This window comes from Mixophyes fleayi, chromosome 8 (genome assembly GCF_038048845.1).
Source record: "Mixophyes fleayi isolate aMixFle1 chromosome 8, aMixFle1.hap1, whole genome shotgun sequence".
Taxonomy (NCBI): Eukaryota; Metazoa; Chordata; class Amphibia; order Anura; family Limnodynastidae; genus Mixophyes; species Mixophyes fleayi.
In genome coordinates this window covers 11,328,742-11,351,792 of record NC_134409.1, presented here as the reverse complement: position 1 = coordinate 11,351,792, position 23,051 = coordinate 11,328,742, and the positions used below count along the sequence as shown (strand labels likewise).

At 42.7% G+C, this 23,051-nt stretch overlaps 1 protein-coding gene across 1 annotated transcript; it reads left to right on the top strand.

The window, feature by feature from the left end:
• Position 1: 1 nt before the first annotated feature.
• On the top strand, positions 2 to 22,070 carry LRRC40 (leucine rich repeat containing 40). The gene is given in 16 exon segments (XM_075181897.1): positions 2 to 251; positions 2,096 to 2,277; positions 3,681 to 3,754; positions 3,995 to 4,124; positions 5,616 to 5,739; positions 6,474 to 6,616; positions 7,698 to 7,743; positions 7,746 to 7,869; positions 10,336 to 10,426; positions 11,166 to 11,217; positions 11,877 to 11,985; positions 12,420 to 12,527; positions 14,868 to 14,978; positions 18,047 to 18,124; positions 18,803 to 18,988; positions 21,519 to 22,070. Coding segments are annotated over 16 exon segments (1,815 nt in total). The 5' UTR covers positions 2 to 100; the 3' UTR covers positions 21,625 to 22,070.
• The last annotated feature ends 981 nt before the right edge of the window (positions 22,071 to 23,051 follow it).

Below are 23,051 nucleotides of genomic sequence, written 5' to 3'. Positions count from 1 at the left end.
CTCTGGCGCCATCTTGCGACACCCTGGGCAGCGGCAGCGTTGGGCGGGTTCCCTGAGTTTGAATTGAGACGTCTGGGTACCTGCTCGGATCCCGGATATCATGTCTCGGTTCAAGAGGGGAGGGATAGTCCCGCAGTCCCGGGCCGGCTTCATAGACCAGAGAGACAGAGAACCGGCGGTGCCACAGGGGCTGATCAAGGCGGCCAGGAAGAGTGGTCAGCTGAACCTGTCAGCCAGAGGCCTGACCGAAGGTGACAACACGGGGGAAGGGGGGGTGTCTGTGGGTGACAGGAGGGGGACTGGGGGTCTGTGGGTGACAGCAGGGGGACTGTGGGTGACAGGAGGGGACGGGGAGGAGTCTGTGGGTGACAGGAGGGGGATGGGGGGGATGTCTGTGGGTGACAGGAGGGGGATGGGGGGGATGTCTGTGGGTGACAGGAGGGGGATGGGGGGGGGGTCTGTGGGTTACAGGAGGGGGACGGGGGGGGTCTGTGGGGGACGGGGGATGTCTGTGGGGGACGGGGGGATGTCTGTGGGTGACAGGTGGGGGACGGGGGGATGTCTGTGGGTGACAGGAGGGGGATGGGGGGATGTCTGTGGGTGACAGGAGGGGGATGGGGGGGGTGTCTGTGGGTGACAGGAGGGGGATGGGGGGGATGTCTGTGGGTGACAGGAGGGGGATGGGGGGATGTCTGGGTGACAGGAGGGGGATGGGGGGGGGTCTGTGGGTGACAGGAGGGGGTCTGGGGGTCTGTGGGTGACAGGAGGGGGACGGGGAGGGTCTGTGTGTGACAGGAGGGGGACTGGGGGGGGGTCTGTGGGTGACAGGAGGGGATGGGGGGGTCTGTGGGTGACAGGAGGGGAACTGGGGGGGGGGGTCTGTGTGTGACAGGAGGGGGACTGGGGATCTGTGTGTATGACATTATCATCCAACTGCAGCAAATGTTTTTATTTTTCTCTTTTTTTTCTTTCTAATTTTCGGAACTTTTTGGAAAATGGGGCTCATGTATGTGTGATTATTCATGAAGAAAAAGAGAGACAGTATTGAAAAAAAAAAAGAGTATTATTTACATAAAAACCATTAAACCAACACATTGTTACATTTATCTGGAATACAACAATATTTAGATAATTTTATTAGGTACATATATCGGCAACTTGTAAGACCTTCTTTTGCGTTTGGCCATTATTGTGTATTATCCCCATTATGGTTGCTCAAGGGTTATTCTAATGGTGTAGTAAAGGAAACACAATATTATTCACCATAATATTTGCTACAAACTTTTTATATAGTGCCAGTATCCCTTATTGCTTTACAATGGGTAGTCCAACAAATGGGAAAACACAACACATGCAAGTTAGAAAAATATAACATGTTTTAATGTGTAATTTGGCACCATTGAGGCTGGTATAAATCTGCTTGAACATGGGCAGATGTAGCCGTAGCGACTGCACACGTCCAATACAGTCGCACGCTTGTGACATTCATCATCATCACCAGTTATTTATATAGCGCCACTAATCCCGCAGCGCTGTACAGAGAACTGAATCACATCTGCCCCTGTCCCATTGGAGCTTACTGTCTAAATTTCCTAACACACACACACACACACACACACACACACACACACACACACACACACACACACTAGGGTCAATTTAATAACGGCTAATTAACCTAGTATGTTTTTGGAGTGTGGGAGGAAACCAGAGCACCCGGAGGAATCCCACGTAAACACAGGGAGAACATACAAACTCCACACAGACATTTGATTGGTCCATCGATTCTGCATATATTCATAGCGAGCAGATCCTATGGATCCCCGTTAGTACAGCCAGACAATTACTGCAAACACAGTCAGGTGGTAGTCCTCACCTGTCTGCGCATTCCACCAGTCTGGATCAATGTGATCAATACCGATTTGATATTCAGGATTGGTGGTGATTTTGGGCCTTTACACGCAGTGATTTGCATTTGGTTTAAAATGACCAAATTGGCCGTCAAGATGCCTGTACATTGTTTGGCATCGGCTGTTCTAGACGGGTTTCTCTGCTTTCAGTTTTCATGATTTATTTTTCATGTCATCCTCTCTAGTCCCCGTCAGTGTTTGGAGAATCAATTTAGACACCCCAGACGAGGCACGGACAAGCGTACAGTTCGATGGATCTGACCGATGGTGGGAGCAGACTGATCTGACAAAGCTGATCCTGGCTTCAAATAAATTGCAGTTACTCTCAGAAGAGATCAGACTTCTTCCTGCTCTTGTGGTATTAGATGTAAGTCTGAGCTGGTGCTCTCAGCTGCTGGGAATACCGGCTGATACATAAAGATTGTGCTGTTAGCATTTTCATTGGAATTATTTTTCATAAATTAAACTGTTCTACCTGGTTGTAATCTGCTTTATCCACAGTAAAATATTTGAGGGAAAAAATGTAATTTTTATAAAGGTGTTTGGTCTTGTCATGATATAATAAAAACAATTGTGTATTAAAAGTATATTTTCAGTCCCCCTTATTTTGTTAGACTCATCTGACAGGGTTATGATCAGGGGGTACAGGAGATCGTCAGTGGAAAAGGGTATAAACTTTGTTGTGCCAAGCCCCAATTTCTCGTCAATCCGAGGGGACACCTCCGGGAGCTGTGAATAAAATATAGCCGCTGACTCCAGCACAGTGATTTGTGTAAATAGCTTCCTGTCCGGCCAACGTTTACAAATTGGCGCAAGCTAGGAGATGTCGTGCTGTACACTAGTCACCAGTTTGAAATCTCTACGCTAGCCACCGGATTGAGGTCCTCTTTGTGTATTAGCCACCTGTGAGGACTGTATTGTAATTATAGGAGGTAATTGGTAGAACATATGTAACCCTGCTTTGCAGTTTGTAGGAGGCCCTAGATTTCTGATGGCTGCCCTGTTCAAAAGCCTGTAGCTTATCAACTCGCTAGGAACCTGTGCCCCAGTGATGTCATTGATTGCGAGCGTATTGCTAAGCTACATACTGGTTCAGTCCACATAATAGATTCCCCCACTAAAGCTGGGTACACAATTATGCAGTCTTCAGATGTAATTTCTGTAACGATTTCACCAACGTCTGAAACTGCCGATGAGCGTGACGAGTTACGTGTACACACCTACACCATTTACCTTCAGTTTGTGATCTTTGTGATAACTATTGAACATTTACCTGACATCGTTTCATCGTTGAGTGTGATTTCTAGGAAGTTTAGAAAACCAAATCAACAGATGCCATGTGCTTTGGTATGATTGTGGGAGCGTACACACTTGCAATATCTGATCAAACGGTTTATCATGCACAATAATTGTGTAAGTGTGTACCTAGCTAATGTGTAGGTCACAGGTTCACTTTAAAGCATATCTGTCCCCTACACACATAGTAGGCAGCTTTTTGTGAGCCTAACCAATAGTCTCAATTCACGAGACATGATGAGTTCTCTCTCCAGACAGTTTGAGTCTAGATACGGACGGGGGGGGGGGGGTGAAGCACGTCAGGTACTAGGCAGCTCGTCACAATGTAGCAGATATTTGAGATGCTGACCTTATTACCACTGAAATGAAGTAGAGATTAAGACTGATTAATAAACATTGTCGATAACTCCAGTAGGAAGTAAAACTCCGAAGGCACAGACATATCCAGAATAACGTGCAGATTTGTATCCCTAGGTCCATGACAATCTGCTGACTGAGCTTCCCAGCGCAATCAGAGAGCTGATTAACCTGCAGAAGTTGAATATTAGGTACATTCTGTTCCAGTGTTTTTGGCAGTCTATTGTGTTATTAATTCTGTAGTCAAAATATATCATCTAAATCTTTTAGTGTTAATGCCAAGACATTCTCCTGCTTTATTCGTTGTTTACCTTTCTCTTTTGGAGTTGGCATTTTGCTATATTTGTGCTTATAATAATTGTGTTTTTCTATACAAGCTCTTAATTTTAAACTGAATGGTCTCCTTGTTTCCACGTCTCTCGGACGGCCAGTCACAATAAGCTGAAGGCACTTCCCGTAGAGCTGGCTCAGCTGCAGAATCTTCAGAGCCTTCTCGTCCAGCACAATCAGTTGGAGGTAACGCCGGACGCCCTCGGACAGCTGGCTGCTTTGGAGGAATTGGTAAGTTGTTCACAATGATACAATGCTAATTTAAAGAATTAATACTGACCAATCGTTTGCATGGTTATATTTGTTTCAAGTGCATACATTAATTTATAAAAGGATGCTAAACGCTAACATTTTAACATTTAAATGTACATATAGCCAAACCTTTATTTAATGCTATCGGGTCATTTCCTTTATTTTACACCACCTTGTACAAAATTTTAAAAAAGGGTTGTTTCTTTTTTGTTTAGTTGTAAAGCATCCATTGCACTAACACACATAGAGAACAAGATCACAGCGTACTGTACGCGCGTTAGAAGTAAACCCCTTGAGTTGTCTGCTGGTGGTAAGAGCTTTTCAATCGGGTTCACTTGTGTGAATGGTTAGAGACTGCCAGCTTCCCATTGGCTGATGAACAGCGTTTATTTCTGATTGGCCCAGGAATCGGAGATGGATGTTGCTCTTTGGCCAATGGGAAGCTGGCACTCTGACCAATCGGCACACAGCACTCGAGGTTAAGTCCCATTGGCCAGCGAATGGCTGTCTGTTTTGTTGCTCAGCAAAGCAAAATTGTTAATTAGAAGAACAACCCTGGGATTCCTGCTGGGAGGTTCATCGTTTAAATATGTTTTATTTCCTCCCTCACCTTTGACTTGGGAAAGAGGGCTGAACAGTGGAGATTAGACTACATGTAGGGGGGTATTCAATTGTTGCTTTTAACGCGCTAAAACAAAAAAAAACGAGCACTCGAAAAATATTAGTTTATACGGTAATATGCGCGTAAATACCGTTAATACGGTAGTTTACTCGCTGAATTTCACTGCGAGATGAAATTTTGCGAGTAATTACCGTATTAACGCTAATATTTTTAGAGTGCTCGTTTGAGAGCGTTAACGGCAACAATTGAATACCCCCCGTAGGGTGTAAACATCCCTGGGGAAAATGTGAGGACCACACTGAGTAGAGTGAGGTAATTGCATAGAAGTACTTACAAATAATGTAGCTATTTCATGTTACAGATGTATGAGTGGACTATTATGAAAGGTAAGTTGAGGCTGGGAGAAGAATCATAGAAATACGAGTATTCCAAAAATAACAAAACAAAAAACAGTTCACAGAGCAACACTGAGAGTGATGAGCATTGATGAATACACACAATGGGATGGTTGTTCTGGATATTGTAGGAGCGTGTGAGTCCATATAATAGGTGAGGTCTTGAATCTCCTGGACCAACAGGATTGGTCACTATTTTGGCTTCATAAAACTGTACCCATTGATTGGCTGCTTTCACAGGACATTGACACCAATCTAACATATCTTGCTGTTATTAATGAATGATCATATAGTATTGTTTCAGGTTATAGGTTATATTTATTAGGTAGTAAGAATCGCTCACAAAATTAGACCCCAACTCACGTGAGTTTTGCTGGAATGGTAAAACTGTACTGCAGTACTATTTCTGCGTTACCAGGTAAATTAATTAAGGAAATTTCCCTCCAATTACAGGACCTTTCCAATAATAGTCTCCAGAACCTCTCCAGCTGCCTGGGCGGTCTGACCAACCTTGTACGGCTCAACTTATCCAACAACAAACTGAAGGTGCTTCCTGCGGAGATCAGCTACATGAAGAGTAAGAGACGGGTGCCTCCCAGCAGAGATAGACCACCTGAGGCTCTCCAGCTGTTGTGGGACTAAGACCCTAGAGAATGGCATGCTGGAACTTGTAGTTCCACACCTTTGCCTTGCAAATATATGATGTTGAAGCACAGCTGGAGAGCCACGAAGCTTAGGCCTATGTTAAAGCATAATATAACTATATATATTTTGCAGCATTGCTCAAATGTTATTTCACAGAAAGGCTTAGCAGATATTGTGCCGTTTCCCAAGATCATTTAGTCTTTATAATCGGTGTGTTCTCCCCAGGACGTATTTCCCGGGTGCTCCACCCCCCGGCTGTGTTTAATTGCTGCTCAGCTGTCGGAGTCTGACGGAGTCCTGTTATAATCGGCATTGTGTTAGTCCACTGACCAGCAGTCTGGACAGGCATAGACTTAGCAGACAGGAATAAAATACACAAAAAAATCTAAAAAAATATGTGAGTCTTTTTAAATTGCCTTAGTGTGGACAATAACCGTCAACATTTACCATTATTATTACACTGCCCCCACCTGGCTGCTTCTTACTGGCACCCGGCTGGCAAAAGCTTCTGGGGAGAACACTGATAACTGTAATAATTTAATAACGTTAGTTTAAATAAAGATTTTAAATAATTATCTGTTGGTTTCCAGAAACCAGACTAGCGCTGGTAGAGCACGAGCGCGGCCATTTCTTGTCCGTATCATTGTCTGTGAATACTTCCTGCAGGTCTCAGACAGCTGGACCTTACGTCGAACCTGCTGGAGGATATACCGGCCACCCTGGCCGGTATGGAGTCTCTGGAGCAGCTGTACTTGAGACAGAACAAACTCACTTTTCTGCCGGAGTTTCCCAACTGCAAGCTTCTCAAGGTGGTGATTGCCGGTGTCTTAATATGTTAATTACATAAGGATTTAGGAAAAGAGTTGGATATAGAAGGAAGATAGCTGTGTGAAAAGTAATTAATACCAGAATTTTAAATCTGTCTGCCGGCTCTTTGCCAGTAAATGTTTGCCAAATGCCCTTTATGTCAGTAACTGTTTGCCAAGTGTCCCAGTTAGTAGGGTAAATGTTTAATGAATTTTTGATTTTTATACATATAGAATATCTTTATCTGTTACAGAAAAGGTTTTTTGTAAATTTGAATAGGCCGAAGTACCCTATGCAATGATCTAGTGTATCCAAGATTTCTCCTGGCCGCTCCCCTCCATTGGAACAAGCTCCCCCGCTCCATCAGAACTTCCCCTAATTTGTCCTCTTTCAAACGAACGTTAAAAACCCACCTTTTCCTTAAAGCCTTCCAGTCACCCGCCTAACCTCCCACCTGTCGCCTACCTCTCCCTCTCTTCCCTTCTCCCCCCCCTCCTCGACTCCGTCTCCGTTTCACCCGTCTCTCTGTCTCATACTTGTATCTGTCTGTCTTCCACTCCCTTTAGAATGTAAGTTCCTTTGAGCAAGGTTTTCCTACCTCCTGTTTCCATCACTTTTAACTGCGCTCTCCAGCTACTCAGTCCACCTCCTCTCGGACCTTCTGACTCCTCTCGCTTCTCTCTGCTCCTCTCAGTGGCCCTTGTCCTGTCATCCGCGCCACCCTCTTGGGCTCTAGTTACCTGCCTGTACTGACTTCTCCCACCCTCTCTCTCTAGCTGTGCTTTGAGCTCCCAGAGTTATAGTGCTCACTGTTACTTGTACTGTGCTGTTTCACCTTGTACTGTGCCATTGTTTGTCCTTGTACGGCGCTACGGACACTTTGTGGCGCTCTATAAATAAAAATTAATAATAATAATACCCTAGGGGGTAATTGTACCACATTTGATAAAAGGAGTTTAATTCTCCAATCTCTGTAAGAGGCTCTTACCCTCTGCTGCATTATATGCGATTTTCGTTCATAGTGACCTATTCCAGTGCAGACGTTATTGTTAATCATTGTGTTATTTAACTATTATTCTTCAGGAGTTGCACGTTGGTAACAATCAAATAAACATCCTGAGCCCCCAGCACTGACACATCTCAGTTCTCTCGTCATTCTGGAGCTTCGGGAAAACAAACTGAAGAGTCTGCCGGAGGAAATCATTCTGTTAAAGGGACTGGAGCGTCTAGATCTCACCAACAATGACCTCGGCAGGTGAGATGTACCAAGAGAAACAACACGCTGGCTTTCATGTACAATTATAAATGCCCAATAATGGCTGCTTTAAGTTGACCGAAAGGAAAACCACACCAGAAACCTATAGATCAGACGTTATGAGACAGGTAGTGGATTAAAAAATGGAAAAGCGTGGGTAAATGAGGGGCACCAGGCATATTGAAAGCAAGACCCTCAACACTGTTGTGGCTCATGTATTAAGCAAATAACATCCCAGTAGGGTCATGTATAAAATGCGTCAGTGCTCTGGTTGGCTGTGACTCTGGCTTGCTTGACGGCAAGAAGAGACTCTTGTGACTTTGAAACAGGTGATTGTTGCATTTGACAGAAGCTTTAGTGGCCGAGAGAGTGAAACTTTCTAATATTTCATGAGCATCGGTGTCTAAGGTGATGTCAGCATTGAACAGGGAAGAACGTCATCAGCAAAGGGCAACAGTGGGCGGATGCGCATACGCCAGGACCATAGTATTAATTCGTAGTGGTGCAAATACCCAGTGTGATGAACACAGTCTGACGAGCTCCGCAGAGCAGGAGATCAGTCGGGTTGCTGTGCATTAAGCGCTCATCACACCTGACAGTGCAGGTTGTGAGTTCAGTGCTGCACAGTGCACAGACAATGGACTGCTGACTACCAGAGTAAGGGGCTCTGATCAGATGAATCATCCTGCACCATGTCCTTGACAAAAGGAGAATTGCACTCTATAGTCCTGAGCAGCACTGTGGCTCAGTGATTAGCATTTCTGCCTTATAGCACTGGGGTCGTGAATTTGATTCCCGACCATGGCCTTATCTGTGTGGAGTTTATATGTTCTCCCCATGTGGATTTCTTCCCACCCCCTAAAAACATACTAGTAGGTTAATTGGCTGCTATCAAAATTGACCCTAGTCTGTGTGTATGTTAGGGAATTTGGACTGTAAGCTCTATTGGGGCAGGGACTGATGTTAGTGAGTTCTCTGTACAGCGCTGTGGAATTAGTGGCGCTATATAAATAGGTGATTATAACGATGATACCCCTGTGTGCTTGATTCCAACAGAGAAGGGTTCTGTTGGATCCATAATGGGCATGGTTTGGTGCAGTTGATCCTTCAGTAGGTCAGTACTAAATTCTACTTAATAGTTCTGAGTGGTCTCCTTCACCCTGTGTTGCAGTATTTCTCTCCTATCAGGAGGGGTGTCTCTCAGGGTTACAGCACCGTCATCCACAGATATTTTTGCATCTCCGTCAACAGATCTGAACCATTCGTGCCTTTGTGATATATCGTGGAACGACGCTTAAGGCAGCATTTTCTACCTCCATCAACCAGACGTCAGTTGAGCGACTTTCTTTAGGAATAACTTTGCTGGGTCCCCCTTGCACAGTCCCAGACATTGGTAGCCACTCCGCACATTGTGGTTCAACTCCCTGATGAATCACTTTATATAAAGTGTTTCCATTTTTTTGTCCACTACCTATATTAAATATAGAATGTGTAGCAATTCTCATGTATTCAAAGAATTTAAATATTGTTAATTAGTGGAGTGAAGACAACATTCCTCTGTACTGCTAACTTTAGCTTTTCTTATTGTAAGACTCTTAGCTCTGCATAACGGGATATCAGGGATGTAGATGAATATTGCTTCTTCAGAGAGCAAATGCAATACAAAATATTGAATTTCAGGTGAGATATGTTTCACACATTTGTGATTGTTACAAACGGGTTGGGTACGGATTTCTGCCGACAATAAATCCGACGTTCTTCAGTCCTACAAAAAAAAACGATTGCAGAAAAAACGAAGATGCTAAAAAGAGACTTACCTGCAATGCGAATATCCAGATGTCTGATGGCACCGGCAGTCTGACAGGCAGTGATTCCTAATATACAGCACATCACACTTCAGTCTGACTTTTAAACACTTGGGGCTAGATTTACTAAGCTGCGGGTTTGAAAAAGTGGGGATGTTGCCTATAGCAATCAATCAGATTCTAGCTTTCATTTATTTAGTACATTCTACACAATGACAACTAGAATCTGATTGGTTGCTATAGGCAACATCCCCACTTTTTCAAACCCGCAGCTTAGTAAATCTAGCCCTTAGCCTGAAATGTCTGGACCCCGCAGGCTAAGTGTTTAAACACTTAGCCTGCGGGGTCCAGACATTGCCGCTTTAAATGAACATTCATCTCGCGCAGACGTCAGACTGAAGTGCCGACGCGCTGTCCATTCGGTGCCATCGGACATCTGGATCTTCGTATTTCAGGTAAGCCTGTTTCTAGTTTCTTCGTTTTTTTTCTGCAGTCATTTTTTTTTTTTTTTGTAGGACTGATGAATGTCGGAATAGTGGTAATCGTTAATACGATTGCCACCGACAAATAGCCCTATAGAAGAGATATATTGTATTTTCATGTTTCTTGTTACCACACGTGATCGCCCCCTTTTAAAGGCCATTGTTTTCTTTCCTTTCAGTCTACCCAATAGCCTAGGAAGCCTTCAGAATCTAAAATCCCTTCAGTTAGAAGGTAATTCCCTGAGAGGGATTCGAAGGGATCTTCTAAGTGTAAGTAAAGCTGGGGACTGTGTAAAATGTACTGTGTGTATCTCAGGTATCACTGTCTATTGTACTTGTGAGCGGTAGAACGTACAGATCAGCTGTCATTGGCCACGATCAGTGAGAACAGCAATGGCCTATAGGAAACATTAATATCTATCTGTAGGTGGCATGACTCGCTGCAGACGGTTCATATTAAAATACGTATGTAAATAGTGCATATCGTCATCATCACCATTTATTTATATAACGCCACTGGTTCCACAGCACTGTAAAGAGAACTTACTCACATCAGTCCCTGCCCCATTGGAGTTTACAGTCTAAATTCCCTAACACACGGACAGACGACAGAGAGAGAGAGAGAGACTAGGGTCAATTTTGTTAGCAGACAATTAACCTACTAGTATGTTTTTGGAGTGTGGGAGGAAACCGGAGCACCCGGAGGAAACCCACGCAAACACGGGGAGAACATACAAACTCCTCACAGATAAGGCCATGGTCGGGAATTGAACTCATGACCCCAGTGCTGTAAGGGCAGAAGTACTAACCACTGAGCCACTGTGCTGCCTGTAGACATCAAGATAGATGTAAGGAATGGGCAGCCAATAGTAGAACAAATTATAAGTGTGTGTGTCATATTATATTACTGGATTTTTCACTTTTCAATATCATGCTTGGTACTTTTGTAATACAATAAGTGTAATTAAGTTGTAATTAAAATGTAATAACTTTGTATTTGTCCCTTTAGAAAGGTACCCAAGAACTACTGAAGTATTTAAGGAGTAGGATTCAAGTACCAGGTAATTAATGGTATAATGAAGAGCGCATTCCTTACTATAACAAACCCCAACACTGTTGGCTTTGTAACTAATGCTTGTGGATTATCTATGAATGGGGTGTATATATACTGTACACATGGGCATATGCAAGATTTGTAGAGGGGGGGTTTCCACACGCCAGTGGGCGTGACAAGCATGAATGGGGGCGTGGCTATAATTTTAGACAGTGCTTGGCTGCTCTCTAACTCTTCCTATTCCCATAATATACATGGGCAATGCTGCATGCACTACCGTTGGGTACACGCAGCTCTCCCTTTACAAGCAGAGCCACGGGGACAGGGTCCAGCCACCACAGTGCCCCAGGCTTGGAGGGGAGTTTCCAGGCACTAGGAACCCCCCCCCCCCCCTCAGTTTGCCGATGATACACTAGGGGAGTAGAGCTGTTTTTGTATTTTTCTGATTTGTCCTCTCACTGTCCCAGGGCAGATATAGGATTACAGTTTATTTCATTTATTGCGAACAAACATTATTGCAATATTTCCAAATTTGCGTTATAAATGTGTATTACTCAAATGTTTGCTTTATTTTTTATCTCTGATTTTAATGTCTGATTTTAGTGTTTGCAGTGTGACATCTCCTCCTCCATCCGACACCTCTATAGACTGTTGTTTCTTTTGTAGATCCGAAGACTGAACAGAACGAGGGTCCCGTGTCTACAGCCATGACACTGCCGAGTGATTCTCTTGTTAATACACACACAATCACCACATTGAAGACCTTAGAATACAGGTACAGGATGTGCATATTCGTTTTCAGTCGTTCACAATTCTTCTCTAGCATCTTTTATTTTTGCAGGTCATAGCTGTGATAAAACAAGCACTGTGTGTTTTCTTAGAAGTATAAAGCTGAAGTGAAAACACAGCCATCAGTTTAATAATGGCCTCTATAGGTATCTGTACCTTTGTGTGTTTGGAACACCTGGAAAACCGATCAAATCTGCACAAAAAATAAAACGCATTGTACCTCCCAAAAGTTCAGGATCTTGCAGGACAGTCGCCCTTTAGTCTTGTTGAATTCTCCATAAAATCCTTGTCTGGCACCGAGCGATACTGTGTGATGTTTTCTGCTTTCTAACTTTCCTTAGTTTGTGCTTATTACACGTTAGGTCACATGATTGTAAATAAAATGTCCCATTTTCATTCTTTTTGCCTCTCTACCCCTAGTGATAAACAAGCTCCTGTAATTCCTGAAGCTGTTTTCAATGTGGTCGGGACTTCCCCCATCACAATAGTAAACTTCAGCAAAAATCAGCTCACCGAGGTTCCTTTCAGGTAAGAATTGTTTATTCAGCAGCATGTGGGTTACAAACAAAATCACAGGACACGTTTTTATTTCTTTATTAGCTCATTTCTAGTATTGCAGTCTCTAATTGAATTGCAAAATAATTTACAGCATAATGTTAGTACTGTGTATTTAATTCGTATAACTGCTTAGAAAGCATATCATGAAAAGATCCCGCAGGCCAGTAAGCTGCGTCTGCAGTCATTTGAGCTGCTGTGACATCACGACCCCTGCCCTTGTGTAAGAATCCATCAATCCACACAGCGCATTAGTGGAGAGAAAGTCTTTGAATCACTAGGTCTTTTCCATACTACAAACAATGCGGTCCCTCAATGATTCTCTTTTTCGGAAAGTACACCTTATTGGCCACAACGAAATTTGAGTTGAACATCCTTGTAAAAAGAGGGTTGTGTCTACATTTGCAGGTTTCTGCACATGAATTGCAAAAGACCTATGGACTTGCACCTTGTAAATGTCCCGTAGATTCTTCCTGTTTAGAGACTCTCCTGCCCCCTAACGTGGTAGCCAGAGCAGAGGTGTGTAGGAGCACACTGGACATACGGTACTTAATTGCGTATAAACACTCTAGTTATTTCATATATAGTATTCTGCTCAGAAATTTACTAATGTCATATAGTTGCTTTATTTATTCTTTAACCAAGATATCATAAAATATAAATTAACGTGTTAAAGTTTCTCCTTGCTTGTTAGCCATTCTAAGATCATGAGACATAGGACCTGATTCATTAAGGATCTTAACTTGAGAAACTTCTTATTTCAGTCTCCTGGACTAAACCATGTTACAATGCAAGGGGTGCAAATTAGTATTCTGTTTTGCACATAAGTTAAATACTGTCTGTTTTTTCATGTAGCACACAAATATCAACTTTAAATTTCAGTGTACAAATAAGCTATCAAGTATTTGTGTGTTACATGACAAAACAGTCAGTATTTAACGTATGTGCAAAATAGAATACTAATTTGCACCCCTTGCATTGTAACATGGTTTTGTCTAAGGAGACTGAAATAAGAAGTTTCTCAAGTTAAGATCCTTAATGAATCAGGCCCATAGATTCTACAGGTGAGCAATGTAAATTGGCACTCCAGAATAGTATACCATTTGTTTTATGTTTAAAATTCACTGAATGTATCACCTATAAAGTGTGCGTAGACCTCCCCCGCCCCCCCTAGACAGCAAGAGGCATCAGACTTTCTATTTAATCACATTTACTACGCAACGTTTTTTAAGTGTCTTCTCCAGATGTCTACATAAAATCTCACATGTACATAGACCTATAGTGCAATCGTAGATAAAGGAATAGAAATACACAGTGATAATGGCACTATTAATAAAAAAAAATCAACACCGTTATCCGTAAATTGTTCATAATGTAAAATCGCATGTACTGTCCACGGATACAGGTTATGAAACTGCTCTGCAATAGTTCAGTGTATGCCGGTTTATTAATAACCTTTAAAAATAAGCGGCCAGTGGGGCAGGAATGGAAAACTTTGTAAGAGATATTTTAAATAAGTCACAAAGGATAACTCAGCTGTAGGAATAGGGTACAAAGAGCCTGCACCTGTTCTTAGTAATATACCCAAGTGTAATATGTCCTTTTTATGTGCTGTAGTTCACCAGTCTAAGCTACGTTTCATGAATTTGTAAAACATGGAGAAAAGCAGCAGAATGATATTCTAGAAGCTTTACAAGCGCCGGGGGAAGTGAGGGATAATTTCCCAGCACTTTCAGAGTCAAGTATCTGCCTTTAGAAGAGCCCTTGACATGAATTTTAAAACCTTCCACTTACTGTAAGAGCTTTTCACCGGCTCTCCCCAGTTGTGTGTGTGCAGCTGGGAGGGCTTCATAGGTCGCAATGGTGACATTTTTAGCTACGTTGTGATTATGACTTTTGCCATTTGACAATATTCAGGTTTTTAGCTGTAACCATATTTTTTACTTTTTTTTTTTTTTAATTATTATTTTATTTTATATTTATAAATTTTTCTTTTATAACTGTGCACCACAAAACTAGTAGATGGAGTTCCGCAATACTGGTCAACTTCGACAGGTAATTCACCTAACTAGAGCGCCAACTTTTGATTTAGCTCAGGTGCGACGAAGGATATTGGAAGTGGGGTACGGAAAAGTGTGACCATTACTCTGTAGGGTATGGAAAGGGTGACCAATGGGACAATGACAGGGCGACTGCGACCCCAGTCCATCATTACAACCACTGTGGAGACTGCGCTGGGAAAGTTGCTGTCAGGGATGGATTTAACAAATCTTTAATCAACTCCAAAATCAAATCTGTTTGATTTATTTCCAGGATGGTAGAATTGAAAGATACAGCGTGTGATGTCAACCTCGGCTTCAATAAAATCTCCGAGATTTCCCTGAATCTTTGCATGTTGCAAAAGTTGCTACACCTAGACATGAGGTAAGTACTTCCTCTATAAATACATCCGTTATGTACTACCTCGTGCCTCATGCATGCTACCCAGTCCGTTACACGTGTGTAAATCGTACACACTGCATGGATGAATCGTATGCGGAGACTGTAACTGAGACTGTAATCTGACTTACAGCAGAACCTATAAAATACCCGACTAGACAGATCACAAGCATTGATTTTGAATTGGCAAATTTCAGGTATTGATGGGATACAAAACTTTAGTGTCCTAAAATTGCATTTACTGTTGTCACTGATCTATTATTACAGACGAGTGTCAGAGAATTCCATCCCCTGTGCCCATAGCGTGTTCTGTGTGGTCTCTTCACAATCCGCTTCTAGTTTAGCTTGTTACAGTAGCAGGGAAATAGTTGAAGACGACCACTTATAACATGAGCGATATGGAACCTAATGAAACACAGAGGCACAAAACGTCATCTATAAACAAACTGTATTTTGTAAGTACAGAGACGTAACAACTTCCTGCTCTTACCCAGTGGGTCCTTCTCTGTGTCCTCCAGATTTATTTAAAATCAGAATGATCTGATATCAATTTTTTTTATTGTTCTCACATATTTTATTAAATATTTTATCAGCATTCACAAAATCAGGAAAATACAGGAGAACAAACTGCAAAATGAGATATGTAAAGAAAGACCTGGCCAGAAAGTGACACAAATAATCCATTTATTATATATTAATTAGCAAAGCGTAACGAGGCTTCCTGGTAAATGGCTGTGTCCTATCCTCAGGGCCGCCGAGAGGGGGGGGGAGCGGGTACTAATTACCCGGGCCCGGCATGTCAGGGGGCCCGGCCCGGGCCCTTGCGCTGCTGATTTTTTTTAATTTTTTAATTTTTTTTTTCCAAACGTTTTTTTTCCTTTCCTTTTTTTTTTTTTTTGGCGGGGGGGGGGGGGGGGGTGGGGGGGGGGCTCGGTCGTTGGTGGGGGGAGCAGGCTAGTTTAAAAAAAAAAAAAAACATACTCACCTGATCGCGGAGCCGGCATCCCTCCTCTCTGCTGCTCTGTGCTCTATTCAGACTGTCTGAATGCTGGGTGTGATGTCATCATGTCATGCCCAGCATTCAGTCAGTCTGGAGCAATGGAGCACAGAGCAGCAGAGAAGACCAAGAGAGGAGAAAAGGTAAGTGAAGGGAGGAAAACGAGGGGGGCACAGAGGGGTTAAAAAACGGGGGGGGGGGCAGCATGACAGAGGGGTTAAAAAATGAGGGGGAGCACAAGGGTTAAAAAACGGGGGGGCAGCATGACAGAGGGGTTAAAAAATAAGGGGGGGCACAGAGGGGTTAAAAAACGGGAAAGCAGCATGTCAAAGGGGTTAAAAACGGGGAAGCAGCATGTCAGAGGGGTTAAAAAATGAGGGGGAGCACAGAGGGGTTAAAAAACGGGAAAGCAGCATGTCAAAGGGGTTAAAAACGGGGAAGCAGCATGTCAGAGGGGTTAAAAAATGAGGGGGGGCACAGAGGGGTTAAAAAATGGGAAAGCAGCATGTCAGAGGGGTTAAAAAATGAGTGGGGGCACAGAGGGGTTAAAAAATGGGAAAGCAGCATGTCAGAGGGGTTAAAAATTGAGGGGGGAGCACAGAGGGGTTAAAAAATGGGAAAGCAGCATGACAGAGGGGGTGAAAAAATGAGAGGGGCACAGATGGGTTAAAAAACGGGGCAGTATGGCACAGTGGGGTTAATAAACAGGGGTCAGCATGGCACAGTGGGGTTAAAAAATGGTGGGCAGCATGACACAGTGGGGTTACAAAGGGGGGGGGGAGGCATGGCACAGTGGGATTGAAAAAGGGGGGGAGCAGCATAGTATAGTCTGATGAAGGGGAGCCAGATGAAGGGGGCAAAAACAGCATGGAGGGCACAGTGTGATCATAAGGCATGGCGATGATGAAGGGGCACATTATTGTAATATTGGAGCTGGAGGAAGGCCTAATTATTAATCGTGGGTGCTATTGATTTAACGCTGGGGCTGGCTGTAATTTTCTAAATGTAGCCATTTTTTTTTCAAAATAGGTCCTTCAACATTTCTGGATCCGGACAAGCCACAACTAAAGAAAGCAGCAGCCACAGGTGGAGAAAGTGAGAAGAACAGGTAGGAGAGAGCAGCACAGTGTGTGAAATGTTGTGATTCTAGTAGGGACAATACCAATTTTTGGTGAATGTTGTGTCCAATGTAAGGTGTAGGCCAAGACTGAACTGTTTGTGTACACACTGCATTGTTTGTATACTACCCTGTGGTGGTAGATGTCCTGAAAGTCAGGAGTGCTTAAACATATGTGACGCTCCGGCGAATTGAGAGCCTAGTGGTTTTTATGTTAGCCACGCCCCAATGGCACGTTTGCCACGCCCCCAAATGCATGACCGCACCTCCCAAAATTTTTGCACTGCCGTTTGGCTAGCCACGCCCCTGAATATATGACCATATACCTAATCTTTTTTGCGCCGCCGCAAGGCGGCGCAAAAAAATTTTGGGGCTTACTTCACTATGAGGGAGGCCCCATGAATTTGTTGTACCCGGGCCCTGAATTCTTCTTGGCAGCCCTGCCTATCCTAGAGAGACATAAAGATTGGTTTGTTAATTCACTGTATAAGAAGGTGTCTGCGCAGTAATACAGCTCTCCATCGAGAGGTAGAGGTCGCATCGCTGTAGAAGTACGTACTATAAGGTTTGAATATTGCACGATTGATAGCTGAAAGTTTCCTCTTTATAAAATAATGAAACCCATGACACCCTGTTCTCATAGGCTGCTCTATCATGGATATGGGTTCAGCATTAAATGCCTTTCTTTACTGTAGGTGACTGGCATGATTAATCAGCCATAGATTGGCCAACGCCAACTTATCTTGACCATGCAATGATTTTTGTTTTTGTTTTAAGAAAGCATTTTTATCATACTTGGAAGCCCCTGCGTTACATTAAACAAGAAGAACCTTATAAAAGCCTGTATTATCTATGGAGTACGTACCAGTCTCCACGTAAGGTCCATTTCACTATAGAGGTTGAATGCACTCACTGTTCTGATGACCTCTTACATTGCAGGAACAACCAGCTTGTCCATCTCCCCGATGAGCTGGAAGCGATGATGCGGCTGCAGACCATTATCCTTTCTTTTAACAGGTTTGTAAAACTTGTCGCCTTCCCCCCGTTAGCAGGACTATATACTACCGCCAGTGGTAGAGGCACCTTCAGATGACTTTAATTTATTAGCTTGGACATGCCTGCTTGAGTTTGTTTTACTAAACAAGTTGCTTTATCTTGCTGGCTTCCTTCTGTGCTTTCCATCCATGTCATTGTATTAACAGGTGGAGTTGGTTACTTTTGTTGCCTGTGGATACGACACAGCTAAGCTGGATACAGCTGTATTTTATAGTTGCAATTAGTTTAAATGGTCAGAATGCTGTCTGTCCCAGAACAGATTCTCCCGTCCCCAATTCCTCCGGTGTTACCCTACAAGGCTGTAAGATGGTCCGACGTTTAGACCACTCAGTGCGGCTATTACATACCTCTGACTGAGTGATCATACAACTTGTCTGAAGACCCTACCTTTATTATTGGTTTATATAAAGCTGTGTGTGTCTAAGTGCTTTGTTTGGTTTAATGTTTATATACATTATAGTTTATACTAATGCAAACAAGCTTCCTACACCGGCCTCTGCCTCATGCATTCTATGTTACAAACTTGTGATTCCATAACGATTGTGTTCACAAAGATTCTGTCCCTGCTCTGACATTCTATAAAATGTCTTATCTATAAGTTGCCAGATTGTTATCTGATATTTGCATTTATATTTCCAGGTTTAAAATATTCCCTGACGTTCTCTATCGGATCCCCACCTTGGAGACTATTCTCATTAGCACCAATCAGATTGGATCCATAGATCCTCTCCAGCTAGTAAAACTAACCAAACTTTCTACCCTGGACCTCCAGAATAACGACCTTCTGCAAGTCCCTCCAGCCTTGGGGAACTGTGAAAGTCTAAGGTACGGGACAGTGTTTAAAGTTATAACTAGACATCATAATGTTGTAACAAATACATATTTATTTTTTATTATTTTACCTTTCACGCGCCTCAACATCTTTTTCTCTAGGCTAAACACTTCCCAAATCATGATCTTCCAGAGGCCTACACCTGTCATCCTCCCTTCTTAACATTTCCCAATCCCATTACTATGGAATGCAATATCTTCATACAATTATATTTTTACCTTCACATTTTCTACTGTACTCTGAGAACACACCTAGATAGTTACCCCTGCTTTTATACACCTTACAGCCCTCTTCACAACATAATCTTTATTTATTGTTTATAAGATTGAACCCAACTCCTCCACCTTCTATTAATGATTCAAATGTCTGTTCTTTGACACACTGTGTTTCTTGAATGAAGATGAATCATTTGTTTCTTAAAAGTTTGCCCTTTCTATGTCATTAGCTATGCATTAAACTGTAAGATCTATTTAGAGGTGACCTTATCCTCGATAACACTATTCGCACTAATGGGCGATGTGTGTGGCATGAGTGGCTGGTGGCACTGCTAACCACTTGTGTCGTTCTGACATCTGTGAGGTCACAAAATCCTCCTCTGCTATGAATACAACAGCATTATGGCCAACTACACATCACTGGACAGCCCACGTACTGTATATGTCGGTGGTCCACGGTACAAAACAAATACAGTCATGGACAAAGGTTTTGAGAATGACACAAGTATTGGTTTTCACAAAGTTTGCTGCTTCAATGTTTTTAGACCTTGTTGTCAGATGTAACTATGGTATACTGAAGTAACATTACAAGCATTTCAGAAGTGTCAAAGCTTTTATTGACAATTACATTAAGTTTATATAAAGAGTCAATATTTGCAGTGTTGACCCTTCTTTTTGAAAACCTCTGCAATTCACCCTGGCAGCTGTCAATCAACTTCTGGGTCACATACTGACTGATTGCCGCCCATTCTTGCCTAAGCAGTGCTTGGAGATTGTCAGAATTTGTGGGTTTTTGTTTGTCCACCCACCTCTTGAGGATTGACCACAAGTTCTCAATGGGATTAAGGTCTGGGGAGTTTCCTGGCCTTTGACCCAACATTTTAACGTTTTGATCCCTGAGCCACTTAGTTATCACTTTTGCTTTATAGAAAGGTGCTTCATCATGCTGGAAGAGGCATTGTTCATCACCAAACTGTGCTTGGATGGTTGGGAGAAGTTGCTCTTGGAGGATGTTTTGGTGCCATTCTTTATTCATGGCTGTGTTCTTAGGCAGAATTGGAAGTGAGCCCACTCCTTTGGCTGAGAAGCAACCCCACACATGAATGGTCTCAGGATGCTTTACTGTTGGCATGACACAGGACTGATGGCAGCGCTCACCTTTCCTTCGGACAAGCGTTTTTCCAGATGCCTCAAACAATCTGAAAGGGGATTCATCAGAGAAAATGACTTTACCCCAGTCCTCAGCAGTCCATTCTCTGTACCGTTTGCATAATATCAGTCTGTCCCTGATGTTTTTCCTGGAGAGAAGTGGCTTCTTTGCTGCCCTTCTTGACACCAGGCCATCCTCCAAAAGTCTTCGCCTCACTGTGCATGCAGATGCACTAACACCTGCCTGCTGCCATTCCTGAGCAAGCTCTGCACTGGTGGTGCCCTGATCCCGCAGCTGAATCAACTTTAGGAGACGGTTCTGGCACTTGCTTGGACGTTCTTGGGCGCCCTGAAGCCGTCTTCACAACTATTGAACCTCTCTCCTTGAAGTTCTTGATGATTCGATAAATGGTTAATTTAGGTGCAATCTTCCTAGCAGCAATATTCTTGCCTGTGAAGCCCTTTTTGTGCAAAGCAATGATGACTGCACATATTTCCTTGCAGGTAACCATGGTTAACAGAAGGAGAACAATGATTTTGAGCACCACCCTCCTTTTAAAGCTTCCAGTCTGTTATTCTAATTCAATCAGTATAACAGAGTGATCTCCAGCCTTGTCCTCGTCAACACTCTCACCTGTATTAACGAGAGAATCACTGACATGATGTCAGCTGGTCCTTTTGTGGCAGGACTGAAATGCAGTGGAAATGTTGTTATTGGGATAAAGTTCATTGTCATGGCAAAGAGGGACTTTGAAATTAATTGCAATTCATCTGATCACTCCATGACATTCTGGAGTATATGCAATTTGCCATCATAAAAACTAAGGCAGCAGACTGTGAAAAATAATTTTTGTGTCGTTCTCAAAACTTTTGGCTATGACTGTACTTGTGTTTCCTCCCCTTCATTCCCTTTAGATTATCCGATATTGTTATCGTGGTATGCCGTACAACAGTGTGTGTAAACAACCACAAATCGGGAAATAATGGTCAAATAATGTTTAAATTCTCTAAAATATAGGTATGATATAAGTATAGCAACTTAGTGTGTTAATCAAGCCTGGTTGAGAGCTCACAATGCTAGTGAATGGGATATGTACATATAAACTAGGGAGCAATCAATCAAAGGGGCGCAGCCTAATAATATGTTCCATGTCCACAGAGCTCTCAACCTGGAGGGAAACCCTTTTCGAAACCCACGGGCGGCTATTTTAGCAAAAGGCACCGCAGCCGTTCTGGAGTATCTCCGGAGCCGTATTCCCACCTGAATACCGGGAACACTGCTGGAAGCGGTCGGGAGTCATTCAGCAACAGGATTATAATGCAGGTGCCCAATGGGACGAGATCGGGACATTTGGATCACTTCTGTCTCCATTGCAGCCGGTCAGTGCGGTCATCTCTCGCGATCACATATTCCTCTGTTTGCAATAACGTTCCTCTTGAGACGATCATTATCATGGATTGCACACACGCTCTGGCTGCAATATGGCAGTGTGTGGGCATCTTAACTGTGATGTACAAATAGCTTCGGTGCCAACATTGTTACTTCCATTGCATGTACATTATTTATGCCATAGGCAGCCATTACCAAACACTATTGGCCCAGACTACCGGGTTCAGCTGGCTTTTTGTAAACGTCCTACACTGAAATTTCTGTTTCACTGACAACTGACTTTAAACAATGGTAAATAAAGCTGAATTTCCAAAAATCTAACATTTTTCTGTAAAAATAATGTGAAAATTGTCCAAATATTTATTATGTTAATAGGAAGATAATTTTTTTCCAATATTATCAACATTTCATGTAGTAATGTTCGTTAAGAACCACATTTTCGCAACCACCTTTTTTGAATTTGTTGTTCAATTAATTCAACAACTCTTTGGGTGCTTATTTCAGGTGTGTCTGAGAATTCCGCTTTTCATCCAAGTTTTATTTTTAAATTCATATTATACAATTGATAAACTAATGATCTGCAAATCATTATTTTTTTCTTCTGCTGCTTAATGGTTGGAAGGCTACACTTGAAAATATTTGGTGGTGAAAACATATGGTATTGCCCATAGCAACCAGCTGTCATTTTTTTGGTAGTGCAGTTCAGATAATGAAAGTAAGCGTCTCATTGGTTGTTATGGGCAACACCACAGTTTTCCTGTGCGCTGGTTTACATAAATGTCACAGAATTAGTATGTGCTCTATTTCTACCATAATGCAGCCGGACAGTCATCCATTCACCGACAGGTCATGCTGTCACTATTTCTTTAGTCAGACCCAGGCAGAGCCTGGTTATATTCAAATGTATTCAGGCTATTACAGCAGAGGTCTCTGTTTTTATATTAAAGTGATCACCAGGAATACATTTTTTTTTGTATGAGCTTCTCTGAATCCCAATGGCAGTTTTGTTTAAGTTTAAATATACATTTTAGTTGGAGAGGCAGCCTACGGTGATATCACAGCACTGCACGTGGTTTTTCTTACTCTTGTGATATTGTCACCAAGCTGTTGGTATTGTAGTTGCATTAGCTAGTGTTTGCATTGAGAAAGGTAACACGTGTTGGCGTTAGAAGTGGGATGTTAAAGGTAATATAGTAGTGACTGTGACACAGTGTATCCAAAGTAAACAATATTACTCCACAGGTGCCATGCAGTATTAGCAATTATATGTCACTTGTTTGCAAGTGGAAAATTCCATTTAAG